The 20,677-nt window shown below is 43.1% G+C and overlaps 1 protein-coding gene across 1 annotated transcript in view; it reads right to left on the bottom strand.

The window, feature by feature from the left end:
• The window catches only part of FAT3 (FAT atypical cadherin 3), a gene marked incomplete at both ends in the record, with an annotated part of 425,634 nt that overhangs the window by 111,345 nt on the left and 293,612 nt on the right, over window positions 1–20,677 (bottom strand). Inside the window, 2 exons of the mRNA XM_081327912.1 lie at window positions 1,985–2,138; window positions 5,215–5,411. Of these exons, the coding sequence (XP_081184038.1) occupies window positions 1,985–2,138; window positions 5,215–5,411 (351 nt within the window). The remainder of the gene's footprint in view (window positions 1–1,984; window positions 2,139–5,214; window positions 5,412–20,677) is intronic.

Raw genomic sequence — 20,677 nt, 5'->3', positions numbered from 1 at the left:
AAGATGTGTGGATTTTAAAACCCTCTGCTCACTATCAGCCAGGGACAAAAATTACTTCTTCCTGGAATTTTATGGGAAAGAATCTGGGAATTTGACTCTTTCTCAATGGACCTGCAGTGGGACCAAACCAGGGAAGTCTGACCTACATTCAATATCTAATCCAGGGGTAGGCAACCTTGGCTCTTTTATGACTTGTGGACTTCAACTCCCAGAATTCCTGAGCCAGCATGGCTGGCTCAGGAATTCTGGGAGTTGAAGTCTACGAGTCATAAAAGAGCCAAGGTTGCCTACCCCTGATCTAATCCATTGTCAATGGACCACTTACGGCATTATCATTTTTAACGTTTTCCATTTTTAAAAATTCAACATGATTAATGTTCACAGACGCTACATGCTCTTCACCAAAATGATGTCTCCCTCATGGCACACCCTGGATCTCTGAACGCAAGTGGGCCAACCTTACCTAATCTGCACTTTCCTATCACTGACATCACCAGCTGCTGCTGCTGCTGCTAAATGATCAGAATGTCCCCCTTTTCATCGCAACCCCTCCTCGCATCGCCTCCAAAACTGTTAAAAAAAACCACCACCTACGTAGCTTTGATAAGCAACTTGAGATGGAGGAACGTGTACTGCCATAGAGGAAATGAATTGTCAGGAGGCGGAAAAGTGGTAAGCTGCTTGAAGAGATGATTGTGTAGTGGAAGATTAGACACTCAAGAGAACGTTTGGCCACTTCATCATTAAATAAGTGCCAAGGCACTACCCCTCCTGCTAGAAAAATTCTCTCTTCCTTTCAAGGCAACTTTGCAAGCTATATTTCTTTCATTAAGCTGAAAGAGACCTCATAGGGGGGGAAAAAGTGCATTTTTAATGCATGGTTCTAATGGATAGGCATACAGCTCTAGACTGGAAGTAACACACAGGCTTCACTCAGGCAGAAGAATAATCGTAGATGGTGGTTAGTCATGCATGTGGCCAATCAGACCAGCAAACAGGTGAAAAACAATTGCCACAGGCTCATTTTGGGGTTAAGGTCCTTAAAACAGAGAAAGGAGCTTCATATAGGAAAAGGAAGGAAAAGGTGCATCTTAAGAAGCATCTGAGAGCTTCTGCACCGCTGACAAATTCCTTGCGTGTCTAATCACACTTGGCCAAATGAAGTGAAGCATCCTGTTCAGTTCTGATCCCGATCTCCATTCCATTCCATTCCATTCCACTCCACCCCATTCCTAAATAGTTTTGAAGGGGTCAACTTATTTTCCAAAGCACCAGAAGGCAAGACAAGAAGCAATGGATGGAAACTAAACAAGGAGAAAATCAACCTAGAATTAAGGAGAAATTTCCTAAGAGTGAGGACAGTTAACTTGTGGAACAGCTTGCCTTCAGAAGTTGTGAGTACTCCTTCACTGGAGAAAAGATTTGACACCCATTTGTCTGAAATGGTATAGGACACGGGTCCCCAACCCCCGGTCCTTGGACCAGTACCAGTCTGTGGCATGCCAGCAACCAGTCCGCACAAACAAAGCCCCATCCGTGGGATGCAGGCAGCACACAAAACCACTCAGTGTCCAGTCTGCAAAACCACGCAGTGTCCGGTCTCCAATGAACTGGTCCCTGGTGCCCAAAAGGTTGGGGACCTCTAGTATAAGGTCTCCTACTTGAGCAGGGGGTTGGACTGGATGACTCCAAGGTCCCTTCCAACTCTGTTATTCTACTGTATGTCCTGTCCTGTCCTGTCCTGTCCTGTTCTATCCTATCCTATCCTACTGGACAAATGCTGATCTCCTCTGTAAGATCTATTTTTAGAACCACTAGGCAACTTCTAAATAAGTAAAATGTTGGAAGCAGCCAGTAGATTTTGGTAGCCATGTGAAGGAGGTACCCGGGGACTGAGGGAGAGAAATCGGCAGGCTTCCTAAATAGCTTTAATTTCAACTGTAAACAAAGAAATCATCCGTGTAAAAATTCATCCACTTCTTACCACTTTCGGGGTCCAAAAGAAACTTGCCGTTTCCAGAGCCATATAAAGAATAGCGAATTTCACCATTGGATCCAATGTCTACATCCTGCGCACCCATTTTAAGGATGATTTTGTTGGGAGGGATGTCCTCAGGAAATATTGCCATATATGTAACCTTAAGACCAAAAGAAAAAAGAAAAAAAGAACAGTTATTCCAATTTAGACTGACAAATGAGGATCAATTAAAATTCCAATGTTCTCGATTCACCATGTTGGCTATTTGACTGCGGCAAAATACGAATCATAACATTTATTATTAAAAAAATAAGTAACATTTATGAAAGAATGAATAACGTGGGGGTGGGTGTGTGTTCTATTGCTCAGCATTCTCAAAGGAAGGATCCAGCCATATGGAAAGACATGGATGTGGACAACCATATGAAGGAATGCCTGTTCACACCTTTGGTGTAATTTAAACACACTGTAAGGATGTTGTACAAGTGTGGTCTCCTCCTTTCGTGCGAACATTGATTTGGATAGGAAGGGGTGAGAGGTAAAGCAAAATAAGAAGGGCAGAAGCCAAGTTAAGGGGATGGCACTTCACTGTTTTGATACAAGTAGTACAGATAGTCCGCGACTTATGACTGATCACTGAACGACTGTTTGAAGTTCCAACAGATCTACTTAGGAGGTACTTATGACCTGTATTCTAAGTTATGAGGATTTTCCCCCCACATACACACACCTCATGAACATGTGACTGTACTCACAACTGGGCCACATTTATGGACTCTGACAGTGTCCAAAGATCACGTGACTACACTTTATGATGGTTTTGCCCCAAACTGGCATTTATTTCTGGTTTGCTTAACAATCACCACAAAAATGATTGAGTTATGACCGTGGTGGGCAGGCTCCAATATGGTCATAAGCCGAGGACTATCTGTAATTGTAGAGATCATTTGCTGATTTTACGTTTGGTATCATCAGTAGGGTGATAGCACTTAGCAATAGCACTTAAGACTTATATGCCGCTTCATAATGCTTTACAGCCCTCTCTAAGCGGTTTACAGAGTCAGCATATTGGCTCCAACAATCTGGGTCCTCATTTTACCAACCTCGGAAGGATGGAAGGCCACAAGCAGCCAGCAGCCAACAGAAGTAGCCAGCAGTACTGCATTTTAACCACTGTGCCAACACAGCTCATGTTACCCAGTTGTATCTTTTGACTCTGGGCTGGCTCTGTCGAGGTTCTGTCCCAGTGTCTGGAAGCTGATGAGTTTGGATCCTACTCAATCCTACCAGCTTGGAGTGTTCGGACTGTCCAAATCAAGGAATATTCCACCCTTGAGCTTGGATGAAGTGGAACTTCCCCATGTAAGGGATGGGATGCACAATTTGGGATCTTCTTGGTCTCAGAGCTCCTGTTTGATAAGCAGAGGGCAGATGGGGCTAGGAAGGCCTTTACACAGCTTCATCTGGTACACCAGTTGTGGTTCTCAGGCTGAGTCTGACAACGGCAAGAATTGTAGGTCGGCACTTTGGGAGGGCATCAAATTGGAGAACGTGCTTTGTGAACTTTGTGTGTTGTGACAGTTTTGCTGCATGGGGATGCAACAAATTTGGCTGACAGTAATTTGAGGGATTCCTTCGAATGTGCCAGTGGAAAGGTAGATGGGCTAAATAACCATATCCTCTTTGTTGAGATTCGGTTAAGCACTTCTACCATCACTGTGCATTGTGCACTACAATGCACTGATGGTATTATTGAGTTTGGGTAATGACATGTTTGCAAAACAACAACCACGTTCAGAGAGCACCAAAGGCCTCTCACATCTACAGCCCCCAGGTTAACTAAACACTCCTGACACTCATCTTGCCTTAGGAAAAGATGACTATCACTACGTCTGACAGGTAAATACATTTACTTTCAGAATTTACTTTGGTTTTCATCTCTTTTGAAAGAGGTGAAGAGCCGTGGCGATACAGTGGTTAGAATGCAGCACTGCAGGCTGACTCTGCCCACTGCCAGGGCTTTGATCCTGACTGGCTCAAGGTTGACTCGGCCTTCTATCCTTCAAAGGTTGGTAAAATGAGGACAATATGCTGACTCTGTTTTGTTGGGGGCAATATGCTGACTTCTGAAAAACTGGTTAGAGCAGGGATAGGCAACCTTGGCTCTTTTATGACTCGTGGACTTCAACTCCCAGAATTCCTGAGCCAGCATGGTGGCTCAGGAATTCTGGGAGTTGAAGTCCACAAATCATAAAAGAGCCAAGGTTGCCTACCCCTGGGTTAGAGAGTGCTGTAAAGCAGAGGTCCCCAACCTTTTGGGCACCAGGGACCAGTTACGTGGAGAGAGATTTTTCCGTGGACTGGAGGGGGTGTGGTTTTGTGTGCTGCCTGCATCCCACGGATGGGGCTTTGCTTGTTTGTGCGGACCCGTTGCTGGCATGCTGCGGCCCACTAGTGGTCCATGGATGGGGGTTGGGGACCCCTGCTGTAAAGCACTCTCTAGCTGTATAGAGGTCTAAGTGCTATTGCTATTGTTTTCTGTACAGAGTATCAGTCTTCATTCCTCACTGCTACCTCACTCCTCTTTTTCCTATGCCATGTGCACAGCAGTTGGTTTGGAAGTGCTACTCAACCCCGGCGCCCCCTTCATTATCCATTTTTAGATCGCATGGACCCGTCTGGCATGGGTCCGGATTATCTTAGGGAGCACCTGCTGCCAGCATCAATTTCCCATCGTCCTGTGTGCTCCCACAGGGAGGGCCTCCTTAGGGTGCCGCCGGTCAGTGAGTGCTGGCGGGTGATCCCCAGGGGAAGGGCGTTCTCTGTGGGTGCACCTGCCCTATGGAATGATCTGCCTGTGGATCTCCGTACTGCCCCCGACCTTCGTTCGTTTCACCGGGACCTAAAAACCTGTTTATTTGATTTATCTGGCCTGGACTGAGGGGTTTTAAATTTTTAACTTTTTGGGCTATTAATTGTTATTTAATTTTATTTTAACTCTATTTTAACTTATATTGTTTTTTAACTTTGCCCTGTAAACTGCCCTGAGTCCTTTGGGAATAGGGCGGTATATAAAACCAATTAATAAATAAATAAAATAAATAAATAATCTCCAGATAGCTGTCATTAGAAACACGATATGTAATCTGTTCAAAAAAAATATTTCTTCAGTTTTAATATATCCCTTTGTCTAATCTATCTTAATTTACATCCCGTTGAGAAAGCTGCCAACTAACCTGATCACAGACAGGGCTGTTGTCGTTCACATCTGTGACAATCACTTCCACTGCACTCTGGGTTACAAACAGTCCATCGGTGGCTGTAATGTTCAGCAGGTAGACATCCTGTTCTTCTCGATCCAGAGGTCTCTTGACGTACACCTTCCATTCATTCTGAACCAGGCCAAGGGCAAACTTCCCTTTGGGGTTTCCTCCTGTTGAGGGAGAGAGGGAGAGAGGGAGAGGGAGAGACAGAGAGAGGGAGAGAGAGAAAGAGAGAGAGAGAGAAACATTGCTGCAGGCAGGATATTAAGACATTCTAAAGGTTTCTCCGAATGACCTCAGCTTAAGCCAAAGAATTAACGCTGATCCTTGTTAGTTCTGTGATCTGTCATGGACTGGGGGGGGGAGGGCGGGTGAGAAGGTGGTTGAAAATTCAAAATCAGATTTGAGGGGAAAAAAAGCCAAAAATTTCTAAGAGCTGTCCCATTTAAAGCAGGGGGACGTGGGGTGGCTTAGCAATGAAAGACCCTGAGCTTGCCAGCTGGAAAGCTGACAGCCCGGGTTCAAGACCCGAGCCCTGACTGACGGGGTGAGCTGAGTGGTGGGATTCAAATATATGAACAACCGGTTCTCTGTGTGGGTGCCGCTTCCGGAAGTCCATTCTGGGCCTGGGCGACAAAAAAATTAGCTACCGGTTCTGCCGAAGTGGTGCGAACCGGCTGAATCCCACCACTGGGTGAGCTCCTATTATTTGCTTCAGCTCCTGACAACCTAGCAGTGAAAGCATAGAAATGCAAGTAGATAAATAGGTACCCCTTTGGTGGGAAGGTAACAACATTCCAGCCACCCGACCACGGAAGCATCTTCAGACAACGTTGGTTCCCTCAGCTAAGAAACGGAGATGAGCACCATTCCCCAGAGTCGGACACGACCAGATAGGGGAATCCGTTACCTTCGCATATTTAAGCCACATTTTAATCCAGACACAGGTAGCCTCTGACTTACAACCATTTGTTTAGTGACTGTTCAAAGTTACAACGGCACTGAAAAAAAGTTACTTACAACCAGTCCCTGCACCATCACATGATGAAAACCGACCGACATGTAGTTACAACCGTTGCAGGGTCCCAGAGGTATGTGAAAGCTTTGTGACTTTCCCAGCAAACAAAGACAATGAGAGAAGCTGGATTTGCTCAGTGACCACCTGATTGTATTTAACAACTTAAGTGATGTGCTTAACAATCATGGCAAAAGAGTTACAACATTGGACACAACTGGCTTAGCAATTGCTTGCTGGACAATGGAAATTCTGGTCCCCATTGGCATCATCAGTTGAGAACTACCTGCACTGATTCAAACATGATGCAGATGTTACTCATCTTCACTTGTAAAAGTAGCCTTCTGCCCTCTCTTAGATTCTTCTCCCCTAAAATCAAAGAAGATGTAATGTGGTCCTATGTAAACACAATTAGCAAATTTGACATGCTAGGGACTCAACGGGAACCTCTCTGGTTAGGTTTCATTGCTTATTCTTTCTCCCCTACCTCTCTTGCATGGATTTTCCTTGTTGAGCTATGATCAAGGATATACGTGCACCAACTAACCATGATCATTCTTGCCAACATAGGTGCCAGTGTAATTTCAGCTAAGATGATTCACAGGTAACAGAAAGTAGGAGACCACAACTCATGTAGGGGAAGAAAGAATAAAGCTGGTACAACAAATGGTGTGTGGATCATCCAAAATCCAGGAGTAGGCAACCTTGGCTCTTTTATGACTCATGGACTTCAGCATGGCTGGCTCAGCAATTCTGGGAGTTGAAGTCCATGAGTCATAAAAGAGCCAAGGTTGCCTACCTCTGCCCTAGATCATGAGTTCTGCCTGCACTATGCCATACCAGAACCATCTCAAAAGACTTCCCCGTTCAATATTCTCTTCTGCAAGTGAGCAGTTCTACCTTATGTTTCCTCTCTCTCTATTTCTGTTCATTCAGACATTGTCCTTTAAAGATAGCCCAGAGCTGAAAACCCTATCTAACATGTTGTCAAGATGAAGTCAGGAGGATGCAGATTATAATTTGCCTTCATTAATGAAAACCTGGTCTTTAATACAACTGCTAAAGTTAAAACTCAGCCATAATTTTAACTGGGACACGGTGAGCATCCTAGACCAGGGGTAGGCAACCTTGGCTCTTTTATGACTCGGGGACTTCAACTCCCAGAATTCCTGAGCCAGCCAGTTGAGGTCCACGAGTCATAAAAGAGCCAAGGTTGCCTACCCCTGTCCTAGACCAAGCTAGTGAATTCCTGTAAACCGAAGTGCTCAGACAATTCAGCCATCAAAAGGCACATAAACAAGTACATACCATTCATAAGAAACAATCCAAAAGCCAAACAGGAAACAAAAAAAGACCAAAATACCTTCTTACCAGCAATCAACACTCAGATGAGCAAAGATTAATACCAAGATTAACCCCAATCGAAGAACTGCCAAACAAACAGTAAATCAAGGAATCACTGAGACCACTCTCACCAACAGTGGCAAGCCACTAGATATATAGGTAAAGGTAAAGGTTCCCCCGCACATGCGTGCTAGTCGTTTCCAACTCTAGCGGCTGGTGCTCATCTCCATTTCAAAGCCGAAGAGCCAGCGCTTGTCCGAGGACATCTCCGTGGTCATGTGGCCGGCATGACTAGACGCCAAAGGCGCACGGAACACTGTTACCTTCCCACCGGAGTGGTCCCTATTTTTCTACTTGCATTTTTACGTGCTTTCGAACTGCTAGGTTGGCAGAAGCTGGGACGAGTAACAGGCGCTCACTCTGTTACGCGGCACTCGGGATTCGACCCGCCAAACTGCCGACCTTCTGATCGATAAGCTCAGCGTTCTAACCCACTGAGCCACCGCGGCCCTTATACTAGATATATAAAGGACTGCAAACCCCACTTCCTACTAGGACTGATGACGTTACCTAGTTTGGTAATGAAACCTCTGCAAAAAAGCAACCAAGCTCAGAGAGCAGCGAAGACTCCGCAGTTCAACTCCTGAGCTACAAACATTCTCTTCTGTTGGGACTACTAAAGAAGTAAGAGCATTGTTCTCTCTTGCCACCTATCTTCTTGATGCTTCTCAAGCTCCTTTACAATTCTGAAGAATGTTTCCATAGGCCAGACAAGGCAACATGCCACGCTGACAACCGTACCCTGGCCTACTGAAAATGCCTTAGCTAATTATAGTCTGCATCCTCTTGATCTCATCTTGACGACATGTCGAGACACCTGCATTTCTCGCAATGCCTCCCAGCGGCACCTTTCTATGCAAACGACAGTCAGTCACGTGAGTCAAGTTTGGAGACGGTGTCCTTGTTTTACTCCTCTTGAGCATAATCAGATTCAAACAGCGAATAATCAATAGGCTTCCCGTCACAGTGGCACAATTCTCTTTCCACTTCAGTCTGGTGGGGGGGATGTGCTTCAAAACCCTGCCTCACTCTGGTTACCAGGACAATTTCATTAGCTGTTGATTATGCAATCAAGGGAGTGTAGCAGGATGTGCTAATGGAGATCACCTCCCCCTCCCCTTTTGATGGTGCTGTTTCTGTATTCGTTTCACTGCTTGTTTGGGGGTGGGTGGGTGTATGTGTGTGAGTTGAGTGCTGATTTCCAGAGCCTGCCAAACACACAAAGACACATGATCTTTAAGTAGACCTAACAAGAGGTCGTTTAAAGAGCAGTTTCCAGATAAGGCCGGCAATTAAAGTAAATTTATACAAGAGGAAAAAGCCAGCAAGGAAAAGATGAAGCTAATCAGCTCACTATTACCCTAGAAGTGTGACTGAAGACAGTGATATTACTTTTCCACATCATTAAATTACAAGGTACAAAAATCAAGTCAGAACGCTTGTCTTTCCCATTTTCTACAATGGAGCTATTTCCAATGCTGGCATTTACAGGAAATAATGATTTTGATCCATATTCATTCATGTTCCCAGTACTTATTTATGCCTTGATGCTAAACGTCTATGGAGAGTCTCAATCATCCAAAGGTGCTTTTTCCCCCAAAAGGCAACTGAATTTTCTTGGGTCTCTCTTCCACCCGCCCCCCCGCCTTATGCTTTCACAGAAGTGAAGTCTTTCTGTGAACTGAAGAAGCTTCTTGAATGAGAAGGGAAATGTCTTCAAGGGGGGAAAAACCCCAAGGAAGTCTGGTTGCCTTTTGGAAAAAGCACCTTTGGGACTTGATGCTAAAAGTTACATTTCTCTATGAGCAGAGGTTTTAACGCCTCCAAATCAAGGAGCAATCAAAGCAGACAAACTATCAGAAAACCACAGCCTAATTAAGCAACCACCATGAACACTCCCACCAACATTTGACAAGGCAAGCTGCAACAAAGATGACTGGGGGACTGGAGGCTAAAACATATAAGGAACGGTTGCTGGAATTGGGTATGTGTAGTTTAATGAAGAGAAGGGTGAGGGGTGACATGATAGCAGTGTTCCAATATCTCAGGGGCTGCCACAAAGAAGAGGGAGTCAAGCTATTCTCCAAAGCACCTGAAGGCAGGACAAGAAGCAACGGATGGAAACTAGTCAAGGAGAGAAGCAACCTAGAACTAAGGAGAAACTTCCTGACAGTTAGAACAATTAACCAGTGGAACAACCTGCCTACAGAGGTGGTGAATGCTCCAACACTGGAAGTTTTTAAGAAGAGACTGGATAGCCATTTGTCTGAAATGGTAATAGGGTTTCCTGCCTTAGCAGGGGGTTGGACTAGATGACCTCCAAGGTCCCTTCCAACTTCTTCTTCTTCTTCTTCTTCTTCTTCTTCTTCTTCTTCTTCTTCTTCTTCTTCTTCTTCTTCTTATTCTTATTATTATTATTATTATTATTATTATTATTATTATTATTATTATTATTATTATTATTATTATTATTATTACTATACAAAAATAATGGAAAAACCCCCTTTCCTTCTAGCACTGACGATGTTACCTAGTTTGGTAATGAAATGTCGGCAAGAAAACAACCAATCTCAGAGAACACCAAGGATCCCACAGTTACATTTCCCTGTCTGCAAACATACAATTGTTACTTTCAATGGACATATTCTGGTTTGATTTTCACCATAGGCATCTCAAAGAGAGCTTGTTCGACCTTCTATTTGGACCTGTGACCACAATGATGGCCTCAAATTTGGCTTTTGCATGCCATAGTGTAAATCACAAGCAGAATTCAAGATTGTTTAATGTCTATATTATTTAGTTCTGGGAGTTACTAGCTCAACACTTCTGGAATGTAATGGTTTGGGAAATGTTGTTGCATGTAAAATCACCTGTTTGTGCAATGTGGTTTAAATATTTTAAGGTTAAAAGAAGTGTAATGTATGTGCTCTGCGTGTGCATGGCAATTTGTGACTTAGGTCTTTTGTTTCCCCTAGTCATATACCTGCCTGCTTATAAATCCAGTTCTCTGGTGATTAATTAACTTTTCTGCTAACATAATAAGCGGCACTGGTGTCTTAAAAGCATTCTAATTAATTCATTTTTTCTGTGCATTTTTTAAAATACAAGAATCCCGACTGCAAATATTAAGATGTTTCATGTTAAAAAAAAATCTACTGGAATTTTTTTTTCTTATGTTCTGCTTACATTACAATATACAAGGCCTACTTAAAAAAAAAGTCTGACTTTTTCAAAAGCTTTAAAGCTCAAACAATCAGCATTATACCGTCTCAAATCTCTCGTTCTTGTTTACCTCAAGTCTGAACACCCCCACACCAAATCGGCACATCTTACAAAAGTTAGACATGTTCAACTACATAAAAGGAATGTGCAAATCCCCAAGAAAAATAAACACTTTAAAACACAGGAATAAAACACACAGAGAAAGTTTAAAAGGTCAAAATACTGCAGTTTTGAATAATCTGCTGTAAAACTTTCTGTGAGTTCCTAGAGTTAATAAATTAACAAAATGCTAGTCTTTTCTCTTTGCCATTATGATGCTCACTGCTATCTCTGGTGATCATTTGTGCATCATACATTTGGGGTTTTTTTTTCCTGCATGGTAGGTTTTAATGATGTAAAGCACTGAACTGGCAGAGGATTCACACCTGGGTGCAAGGAACTGCTACTGCAATAATAATAATGGAAAATGGAGAGAAACCATGTCATATACAATAACCTCAAACATCCCATAAATAAGTGTAAACTGGGAAGACCCAGATTTAAATCTACGTTCAGACATGAAATTAACTGAGGGATGCTCTTCAGAAGCATCATGTTTTCTCAGCCTAAGCAGTTCCATATTTTCCAGGTGTGCAAAGGACCCAAAAACAAAACAGCAGGAGGAAGGAATATTATGCATGTTTGTCAACTTGAGTTTCTTATAAAGTAATAAAGATGGGATGAACATCTAATAAATAAATAATAAAACACCTGCACTTGTATATACCTAACACGGTTATTTCTAACTTTGCTTTGTTTCTTTGTGGCTTAGCACACTACCCTCATTGGTTAGTTTATGCTTCAGCTTGTTGTAAGCCTCCAGTGTTGCCCACAATTTCTGAAGGCGAGCCATTCCCCTTATTAACTGTTCTGTCAGGAAATTCCTCCTTAGTTCTAGGTTGCTTCTCTCTTTGGTTAGTTTCCATCCGTTGCTTCCTGTCCTGCCTTCAGGTGCTTTGGAGAATAGCTTGACTCCCTCTTCTTTGTGGCAGCCCCTGAGATATTGGAACACTGCTATCATGTCACCCCTATTGATTCAAATACCAAGTTAAGTTTTGTGAGCAAAATGAGAGAGCTGTTCAAAGAATCAGAAGGGGGGGGAAGAGAATGAGGAAGGTTACATTATTATTGGAATGCTTTAGAGAATGGATGGGTCATAAACTGAATTTACAACAGGATTAAATTTGGAGCTGGTCAAAGATCTCACGGTGAACATGTAACAGAGAAGGTACTTCTCCTTTTCCAGAATCTGACCCATTATTAATCCCAGTGATGGGAACATGCTAATTTACTGATTCATTAGCATTAAGGATTCCATGGATTTTAGGAACACCTGTGAAAAGGGAATAATTCTTTTTCTACGAAGGCAGAAGAGAATGGGAAAACGTCTAATAAAATGCTGAAGCGAGTGAAAACATCCCACCCATTTCAAGTCTAAGTTCTCCCAAGAGCACAGTAAGCAGTTGTACGATTTTACATCTCTTGTTGAAATGAATTTTCCACACTTTATACAGGGGCCACCGCTTTTCCTTAGAGGTAAATCTAATAAGTGTTCAGAGTGCACTAAGCAACATTCCCATTAATTATCCTCCCCCACTCCTTTTAATTCAGTGGTCTACTTACTCAACTCAAGAGTTCGTTAAGTAAATGGTTCATGCATGGTTGTATTTACAGAACAGCCTTTTGAGCCTCAAAATGACAGAATGGCTTTGGCAACGAAAAAACAAACAGACAAATTGATCTCAGTGGAATGTTGTAGCTTACACAATGTGCTCGTTGTGGGGCAGAGGCTCATGATCCCAATGCTCGGCCAGTAGAAAAAAAAACACCATACTTTAGAAATCCTCAGACTGCAAAGGTTTTAAATAATGTACAGTTTCTGATCTTGGAAATTAATGTAGCGGTATGCCCATGTAGTAATTTTCTAGAATTTATATCTTAATAATCAAAATGAAAGCAGTGGGCCCATGTTCAGGCTAAATACATCTTAGCTTTCACCCTGGTAAGCTTTTTCTAAAACAAATGCAGCTGGGTGACATTTGATATTTTAGTATTAAAGTTGACTGCAGACTATGATGAACATCAGCAACAGGCTGCTATGCATATACAAAGCTTGACAATGTATAAATACTTGCTCTACAGTTTCCAAATAATTTATTCAAGAGACTTGTTTGCCAGACTCATATCAGAGAAGCCTTAAGTACAGCATGTGAAGCTATTCAATTTCAAACTGATAACATTATTTGTTGTCGTGAGCCCCAGATTTATAAAAGAGAGATAAACAAGGCTCTCAACTCCAATCACTGCTAAATACTATGTAACTTCATGGGAAAAGAGATATAAAGAATGAAGCTGTATCTTTTGGTCATCTTGGTTTGATTACAGGTGCACTTTCGCTAACTGTGTTCCTCCACATTGCCCATCTGTCCACCCACCCATCCATCAATCCGTCCATCTCCATTTATTTATTTTCTATAGCCACTCATCTCAAACAAGTGACACTGGGTGGCAAGCAATCATAAAACAATTAGGACAGTCAGAAAATGCTACAAAATTAAATATATCAAAGAGAGAAGCAACCTGGAATTAAGGAGAAACTTCCTAACAGTGAGGACGATTAACCGGTGGAACAGCTTGCCTCCAGATATTGTGGGCGCTCCATCACTGGAGGTTTTTAAGAAGAGGCTAGACAGTCACTTATCTGAAATGGTATAAGTTCTCCTGCTTGAGCAGGGGGCTGGACTAGAAGACCTCCAAGGTTCCTTCCAGCTCTATTCTATTCTGACATTCTAATACACACTGTATGACAGTGAGAAAAATAATGTCATCATAGATGACACTATAGCCAGGAAACGGGCCCTTCACATTCTTGGGCCGACAGACCCACATAGAAGCCCAGGTCTACAAGGCCTTACAAAAGGCCAACAGGGTTGGGGACATCCTCAACTCTGAAGGGAGAATGTTCCAAAGGGCAGGGGCTATGGAGAAAGAGTGTCTTCCATTCCCTGTCGGTTGACACGCCTTGGCTGACATGATCAAGCTGAACTGAATTGGATGGTTTGAAACCACTGGGAGAAGACATCAGGTATCCCAGCCAATAAGCCATGAAGAGTTTAAAGGCGACAACCATCACCTTGAATTACATCCAGAAACACACAACCAATGCAGCTCATGCAATAGTGCTCTTACCCAAGCAGCCAAATTTTGCACCAGTTGAAGCTTCTGCATGCTTTTCAAGGGCAATGAGAGCACACTGCAATCATCCAAATGAGAGGTCAGAAGGGCATGAATGACTGTAAGCTGAATCAATGACCTCCTGGTCCGGGAATGGGTGTAAAACTGGCACATCACCTGAAGGTGTGCGAAGGTCCTCCTAGCCTCAGCTGCCACCTACTCCTCTAGCAGGAGTCCTAAGACCAGGAGGACCCCCAGTTTATGCATGAGATCTGTCTGGGGCAGTGACCTCATCCCAAAGGTGGAAGAATCCTGTCACAGGAGGGCCCCAAGAGACTCACATGAGTCAAAGTCCACTGTGGCTCGCTCATCCAGCCACTAGGCAGGACATTCACAATAGCACCATCAGCATATTGAGGAAACCTCACTCCAAACTATCAGATGACTCCACCCAGCAATCTCACATAGATGTTAAATAGCAAAGGAGAGAGAACCAAGCCCTGAGGCACCCACAGATTAGGGGCTGGGGGCTGGATCTTTCCCACCTATCCTCACTGACTGGAATCAACCCTGGAGGAAGAAGGAGAACCCACACAATACAGTGCTGCCCACTCCGAAGTCCCAAAGCCGGTCCAGAAGGATACCATGCTGGCTGAGGAATTCTGGGAGTTGAAGTCCACGAGTCATAAAAGAGCCAAGGTTGCCTACCCCCGGTTTAGGGCTAGGATAGGCAACCTTGGCTCTTTTATGACTCGTGGACTTCAACTCCCAGAATTCCTGAGCCAGCCATGCTGAGGAGAAAGGGAGAGGTTTCCATGCTGCATCTGCCTCACTACTACCAGACTGAGGATATTTTATTTTTCACATTTCATTAAAATGTATTCATTATATTAATTCACATTCTGGGTCTTGATATTATTTCCCTGATTACAGCCACTTTTCTGAAAACAACAACTCTTGCAAGCTATTTAAGATCACATGCGTCCTTCCGCCCAAACGCTTAATCCTGTAGAAAGAGGTAAGTGGCAAGAGATAATTCTTTTCCGGGCAAAAAAAGCTTTATAATGCTGCAAAGAGGGTTCTCTTTTCCTGCTATCAGAAAATAAAGCATCTTTTCATGTCGGGCTGAGTGGGCTGAAAAGCAGCAAGGAAATGAGCTGAATCCCACATCAAGCTGGGTGCCAGATTCTAAATGGCAAGAGAAATGTTAAGTCCCTTGCTTGTCTACGCTTGTACATGCAGATTTGTTCGGCAGAAACAACAGACCTCCATCCTGTGAGCTCTTTGGCTAATGCACTTCTTTCACAAGATATTCTTAATACGGTGCAATTTTGCCTGTGCCAGGGTCACATCAGCGGAGTACGAAGTTTACCTCTGGGATGAGCCCATAACGATGGCCCTGTTTTTTGCAAAAAAGGAACTGTGTGGCCACACCAGATAACAAATTTTTAAGTGTGACCTAACCTTCTCTCTCTCCCTCTTGTTTTGCTTGCAGTTCTGAGACTGCCCTTACATCCAGACTTAAAATCAATTGTTCATTATGTGCAAATGGCAGCAAGAACAGCAGACAGAGAGAACTTTGGGAGTCTGAAAAGGTCTCACTTTCACACTGAATAAAGTTCTCCTTGGGGGGGGGGAACAAAACAAAAATAGACCTGAATGAATCAGTTCCCTCGGGGAAGGCAGAATCTTGAACATGCACTGCTTGCAGAGCCTCATCTAACCTGCTTTAGCAACTGCAAAACAGTGTAAATCTGAATTAGTAGCAATGAAAGGAGTTGGACTTGGAATCCGCTAACAGTCCTAAACAAGCTGTTTAAATTAGATTTGTCCTCAAATTCGCTGCCTGTTTACTCAGAAGCAAAAATCTCCCTAGACCAGGGGACTTCAAAAACTTGGCCCTTTTGTGACTTGTGGACGTCAACTCCCAGAATTCCTCAGCCAGGCAGGTTGGCTGAGGAATTCTGGGAGTTGAAGTCCACAAGACATAAAAGGGCCAAGTTTGAAGACCCCTGACCCAGACTCTATATGACTTCTGAGAGCGCCAGTACTGAGAAGCCTTATTGCATCATGCATGGGATGTTTTCAAGAGCTGATCAGCTGGTTTGCTCTCAGAACGGTACAGTAGTTCTCAACTTGCAACACTTCATTTAGTGACCGTTCAAAGTTAAACAGAACTGAAAAAGTGACTCATGACTGTATTTCACACTTACGACTGTTCCAGAATCCCCACGGTTACTTGGTCAACATTCGGATACTTGCCAACTGGTTCATATTTATCACAGTTGCAATGTCCCAGGGTCATTTGATCGCCATTTGTGACCTCCTGACAAGCAATGTCAATGGGGGAGACAGATTCACTTACTAACTGAACCGCTGCAGTGATTCCCTTAACAACCGTGGCAAGAAAGGTCATAAAATGGGGCAAAATGCACTGAATAACTGTCTCGCTTAGCAACATAAATTTTGGGCTCACTTGTAATTTTCAGTTGCAGGACTACCTACGTACACATTTATTACTTTCTGCATTTACTGTGGATATGGAATTTATGTATTTTTTAAAATCACAGCCTTACTACTCTCTAGTAAAAAAAAAAGTCCTGAGGTCTGCTTGCTGTGGTTTCAATCTAAATGCACCGCATGACTCAAGCTTGGCATGGAATGGTCTCTGTTTAATGAGGGCAAACAGATGTTTCAGTGGGATAGGGATGTTTCCATCCATCTTGGAAAGCCGTATGACACAGCCTTTATTATTCTTTGCTTTGGGTGCACAACGCTGCTGTGTTTTGGAGACAACAACTTGGAATAAACAGGAAACGCAAGTCTGACAACCCCTATTTATCTTCTTCCCGGCTGAGGAACTGAAGCCATCCCATTCACTTCAATGGCCAGCTGTAGGACAATCCTGTTCCACTGGAAAAGAGGTTTCTGAATGGCACCTGTCATTTTCTCCTTTCCCTTTTTATTAATTCAGTTGGACTGGCAAAGGCCAATGAATTCTCAAGGGATTTAGTAACAGCTCGCCATCCTTTTAAAAAAAATAAAAATAAAATAAATGTCAGAAGGCAGGCTGGGTGGTGGGAAAGATAATACTGTATCTGGTGTTAAGAAGAAATTGGCTGAACACAAAACATAGAAATGGAAGGTGCCTGGTTATTTACAGGATTAAAAAGTGAGAAGAAATTTGTAGATAGTACGAGAGAGGGAAACTGCTTGACTTTTGGGAACTGCTGATGAAGAAGATTATATTGTGCTTAGTGGGAAGAAGGCAGCAAGCTAAGGCTTTAGGAATATCTTTGGTGTCCAATCTACTTTGTTTTGAAGCCTAAAAGTAGAGCTCAAACTGTCCTGCTGAATTTAATGACCAAGAATTTTTTGGCGAGATATTTACTGATTGGGAGGAGGATACATGAAAATAACAATACAGATTTTAAAAAGGCAAGAAAATGCCTGAAAAAAACTCTTGCCTTGACTCATGTGTTTGAAAAGTGTGATATGCCTGCTATTCCACATCATTACCCCTGAAATGTTTTGTTGAACCCTCAGCCATCAAAAGGGGGCCAACTCTGAGATAGACAAACCAGAAGTTCATCACAGATTTCCAGTTTGAAAGGTTAATACTCAACTTTTCCAAGTGTTGTAGGAAGAAATCTTGGCCGAAAGTCTGGTAGAACAGAACAGCTTTACTTATTCAAGGTCACACAGTGATGTCGGGGCTGAGCAAGCAATAGCAGTAGCAATGGCGCTTAGACTTATATACCGCTTCACAGTGCTTTACAGCCTTCTCTAAGCAGTTTACAGAGTCAGCCTATTGCCCCTAACAATCTGGGTCCTCATTTTACCAACCTTGGAAAGATGAAAGGCCAAGCCAACCTTGAGTCGGTGAATCGAACTGCAGAATTGCAGTCAGTCAGCAGAATTAGATTGCAATACTGCATTCTAACCACTGCGCCACCACGGCAAGCGTTCACACATAGATCTTCCAAAGCAGGAGTTACACAAGGATGTCCACAAACACCTGCATCAAAGGCCTGGATAACAAAGCTAGACATAGATGCAGGTCTCTCACTGAAGCTGTCACAATGACAAAGTGAGGCTGTGTGTGTAATCTGTAAAACTTATGCAATAACATCAGGAAGCATCTGATATTACTTGGTGCCCTGTCATACTTCCCACAGACACAGAGCGAAATTTCTTATCTAGATGGCATGTCTTGGTTGCAAAAGACAACTGACACCTGGAAGGCAGCTACAAAAATTCTGGACTGCAATGAACTCGGTATCTCATAAAGTGTGCACATTAAATTCCAAATAAGAGAAGCTATGCTACAATCATTCTTCAGCAAAAGGAGAACGAAGGAAAGAACTCAGCCAAGGATGGGGCTGTCCACCATTTCTCTGTGCCTACCATCTTTATCAAAGTCAGCTTATTTTGCAGATCTACTACTACTATTATTGTCTATGGAGTATCTCAGTCATCCAGGTCATGGTTGTCCCAAAAGTGCATTTTCAAAAGGCAACTGGACTTTGTTTTTCCTTGGGAGACGTTTCGCTTCTCATCCAAGAAGCTTCTTCAGTTCTGAAGTTCTTCAGTTCAGAACTGAAGAGGTTTCTTGGATGAGAAGTGCAACATCTTCAAGGAAAAACAAAGATCAGTTGCCTTTTGAAAAAGCACCCTTGGTACTACTATTACCGTATTTTCCGGCGTATAAGACGACTTTTTAACTCATGAAAATCACCTCAAAAGTTGGGGGGTCGTCTTATACGGCCAGTCATCTTATACGCCGGAAAATACAGTATTATTTTATCCATACAGAGTGAGCCTCCATTCTTTTCCACTGGCAGTTTGAGGGTTTTTTTTAAAAAAACGAGCATTTCACTGATCTTTGCTATCTAGAAATTCAGAGAATGTGTTTAGTTAAAATCCACCCACCCTGACCTCAGCCAATCTCCAAGATCAACTTTCTCCATTGTCTCTGCTTACTTCCACAGTGCTACAATCCTGCTCATCAATCATAATTGGTAACAGAGCCCCTTGCAGGATAGCACAGCACAAACCTAACCAATTAAAAAGCTCCTGACTAATGTTCCATTTTCCTTTGTTCACAGTTGAAAGGTTAAACTGAATAAATACCCTAAGGGGTGGGGTGGGGGTGGAAAGGATTTGTGAATCTGAGCAATGGTCCCAGGGGTCTTGAGTTTTCCGCCAGCTTGATCCGGAACCTTTAGTCTCAGTGCTACAATGGCAGCTCTCCAGTTGTCAGAGCTGCTAAATTGAACTCTGGGGAAGTTGGAGAACAAATGGCCAGTAGTTCATATTTAAGGGAGAAGGCAATTCACACAATATGGTTTGATCTAGCCGTATAATGCTTCTCATTCTTAGATTTGTTTTTCTTCCTAGCTTTTCCCCCTGGCAAGTGCAGGGCCTTCTTTTTTTTGGATCCACTGAGTGTTTGATCCATTGGTTGGGACAGAAATTGCTTGTCCTTGGAACTAGAATTTCCATCTCCTGGTTTCTCATCTGGTGCCTTAACCATTACACTAGACCAGGGGTAGGCAACCTTGGCTCTTTTATGACTCGTGGACTTCAGCTCCCAGAATTCCTGAGCTAGCGGCTCTTTTATGACTCGTGGACTTCAGCTCCCAGAATTCCTGAGCTAGCATAGCTCAGCATGGAAGCCTCTCCCTTTCTCCACAGCCTGGCTGGCTCAGGAATTCTGGGAGTTGAAGTCCACGAGTCTGCTGGCTCAGGAATTCTGGGAGTTGAAGTCCACAAGTCATAAAAGAGCCAAGGTTGCCTACCCCTGCACTAGACCAAACTGACTTTAGCTTCTTATGCTTAGATCTTTACTTGAATTACTTAACTATACCGGTACCCAGTTGTTGCTATCTAGCTAGCTGTGTCTGTTTTTTTATTTGCCACATTATATTTCTCTGTTTCACTTCCTTCTATCTGTAACACTAAAGGCAAAAACCTCTCTATCCATGTTTCTCAAGAGGCTAGAGATGCCAAGAGTCACTTTACTTACAGAACACTCTGTATTCCAGTATTTGAGAGGCTGCCACAAAGAAGAGGGGGTCAACTTATTTTCCAAAGCACCAAAAGGCAAGACAAGAAACAATGGTTAGAAACTAATCAAGGAGAGAAGCAACCTGGAATTACGGAGAAACTTCCTAACAGTGAGGACAATTAACCAGTGGAACAGCTTCCGTCCTGAAATTGTGGGTGCTCCATCCCTGGAGGTTTTTAAGAAAAGACTGGACATTCACTTGTCTGAAATGATATAGGATCTCCTGCTTGAGCAGGGGGCTGGACTAGAAGACCTCCAAAGTCCCTTCCAGCTCTATTCTGATTGACTGCTTTGTTTGTTTTACGGGTGGTCCTCACTTAACCACAGTAATTGGGACCAGAATTTATCCTGCTAAGCAATATGGTTCTAAAGTTCAATGTCCCATGACTGTGCTGCTTAGTGATGGCAGTTCTGCAGATCCCAGTTACTGTTGTTAAATGAGGACATTATGTAATGGTAACTTCTGACTTCATGCTAGCTTCCCCCATTGAGTTTGCTTGTGGGAAATCGGC

Source organism: Vipera berus, assembly GCF_964194415.1.
Source record: "Vipera berus genome assembly, chromosome: 4".
In the NCBI taxonomy this organism is placed as follows: Eukaryota; Metazoa; Chordata; class Lepidosauria; order Squamata; family Viperidae; genus Vipera; species Vipera berus.
The sequence above is the reverse complement of the archived record's forward strand: the minus strand, read 5'-3'. Positions and strand labels throughout refer to the sequence as shown.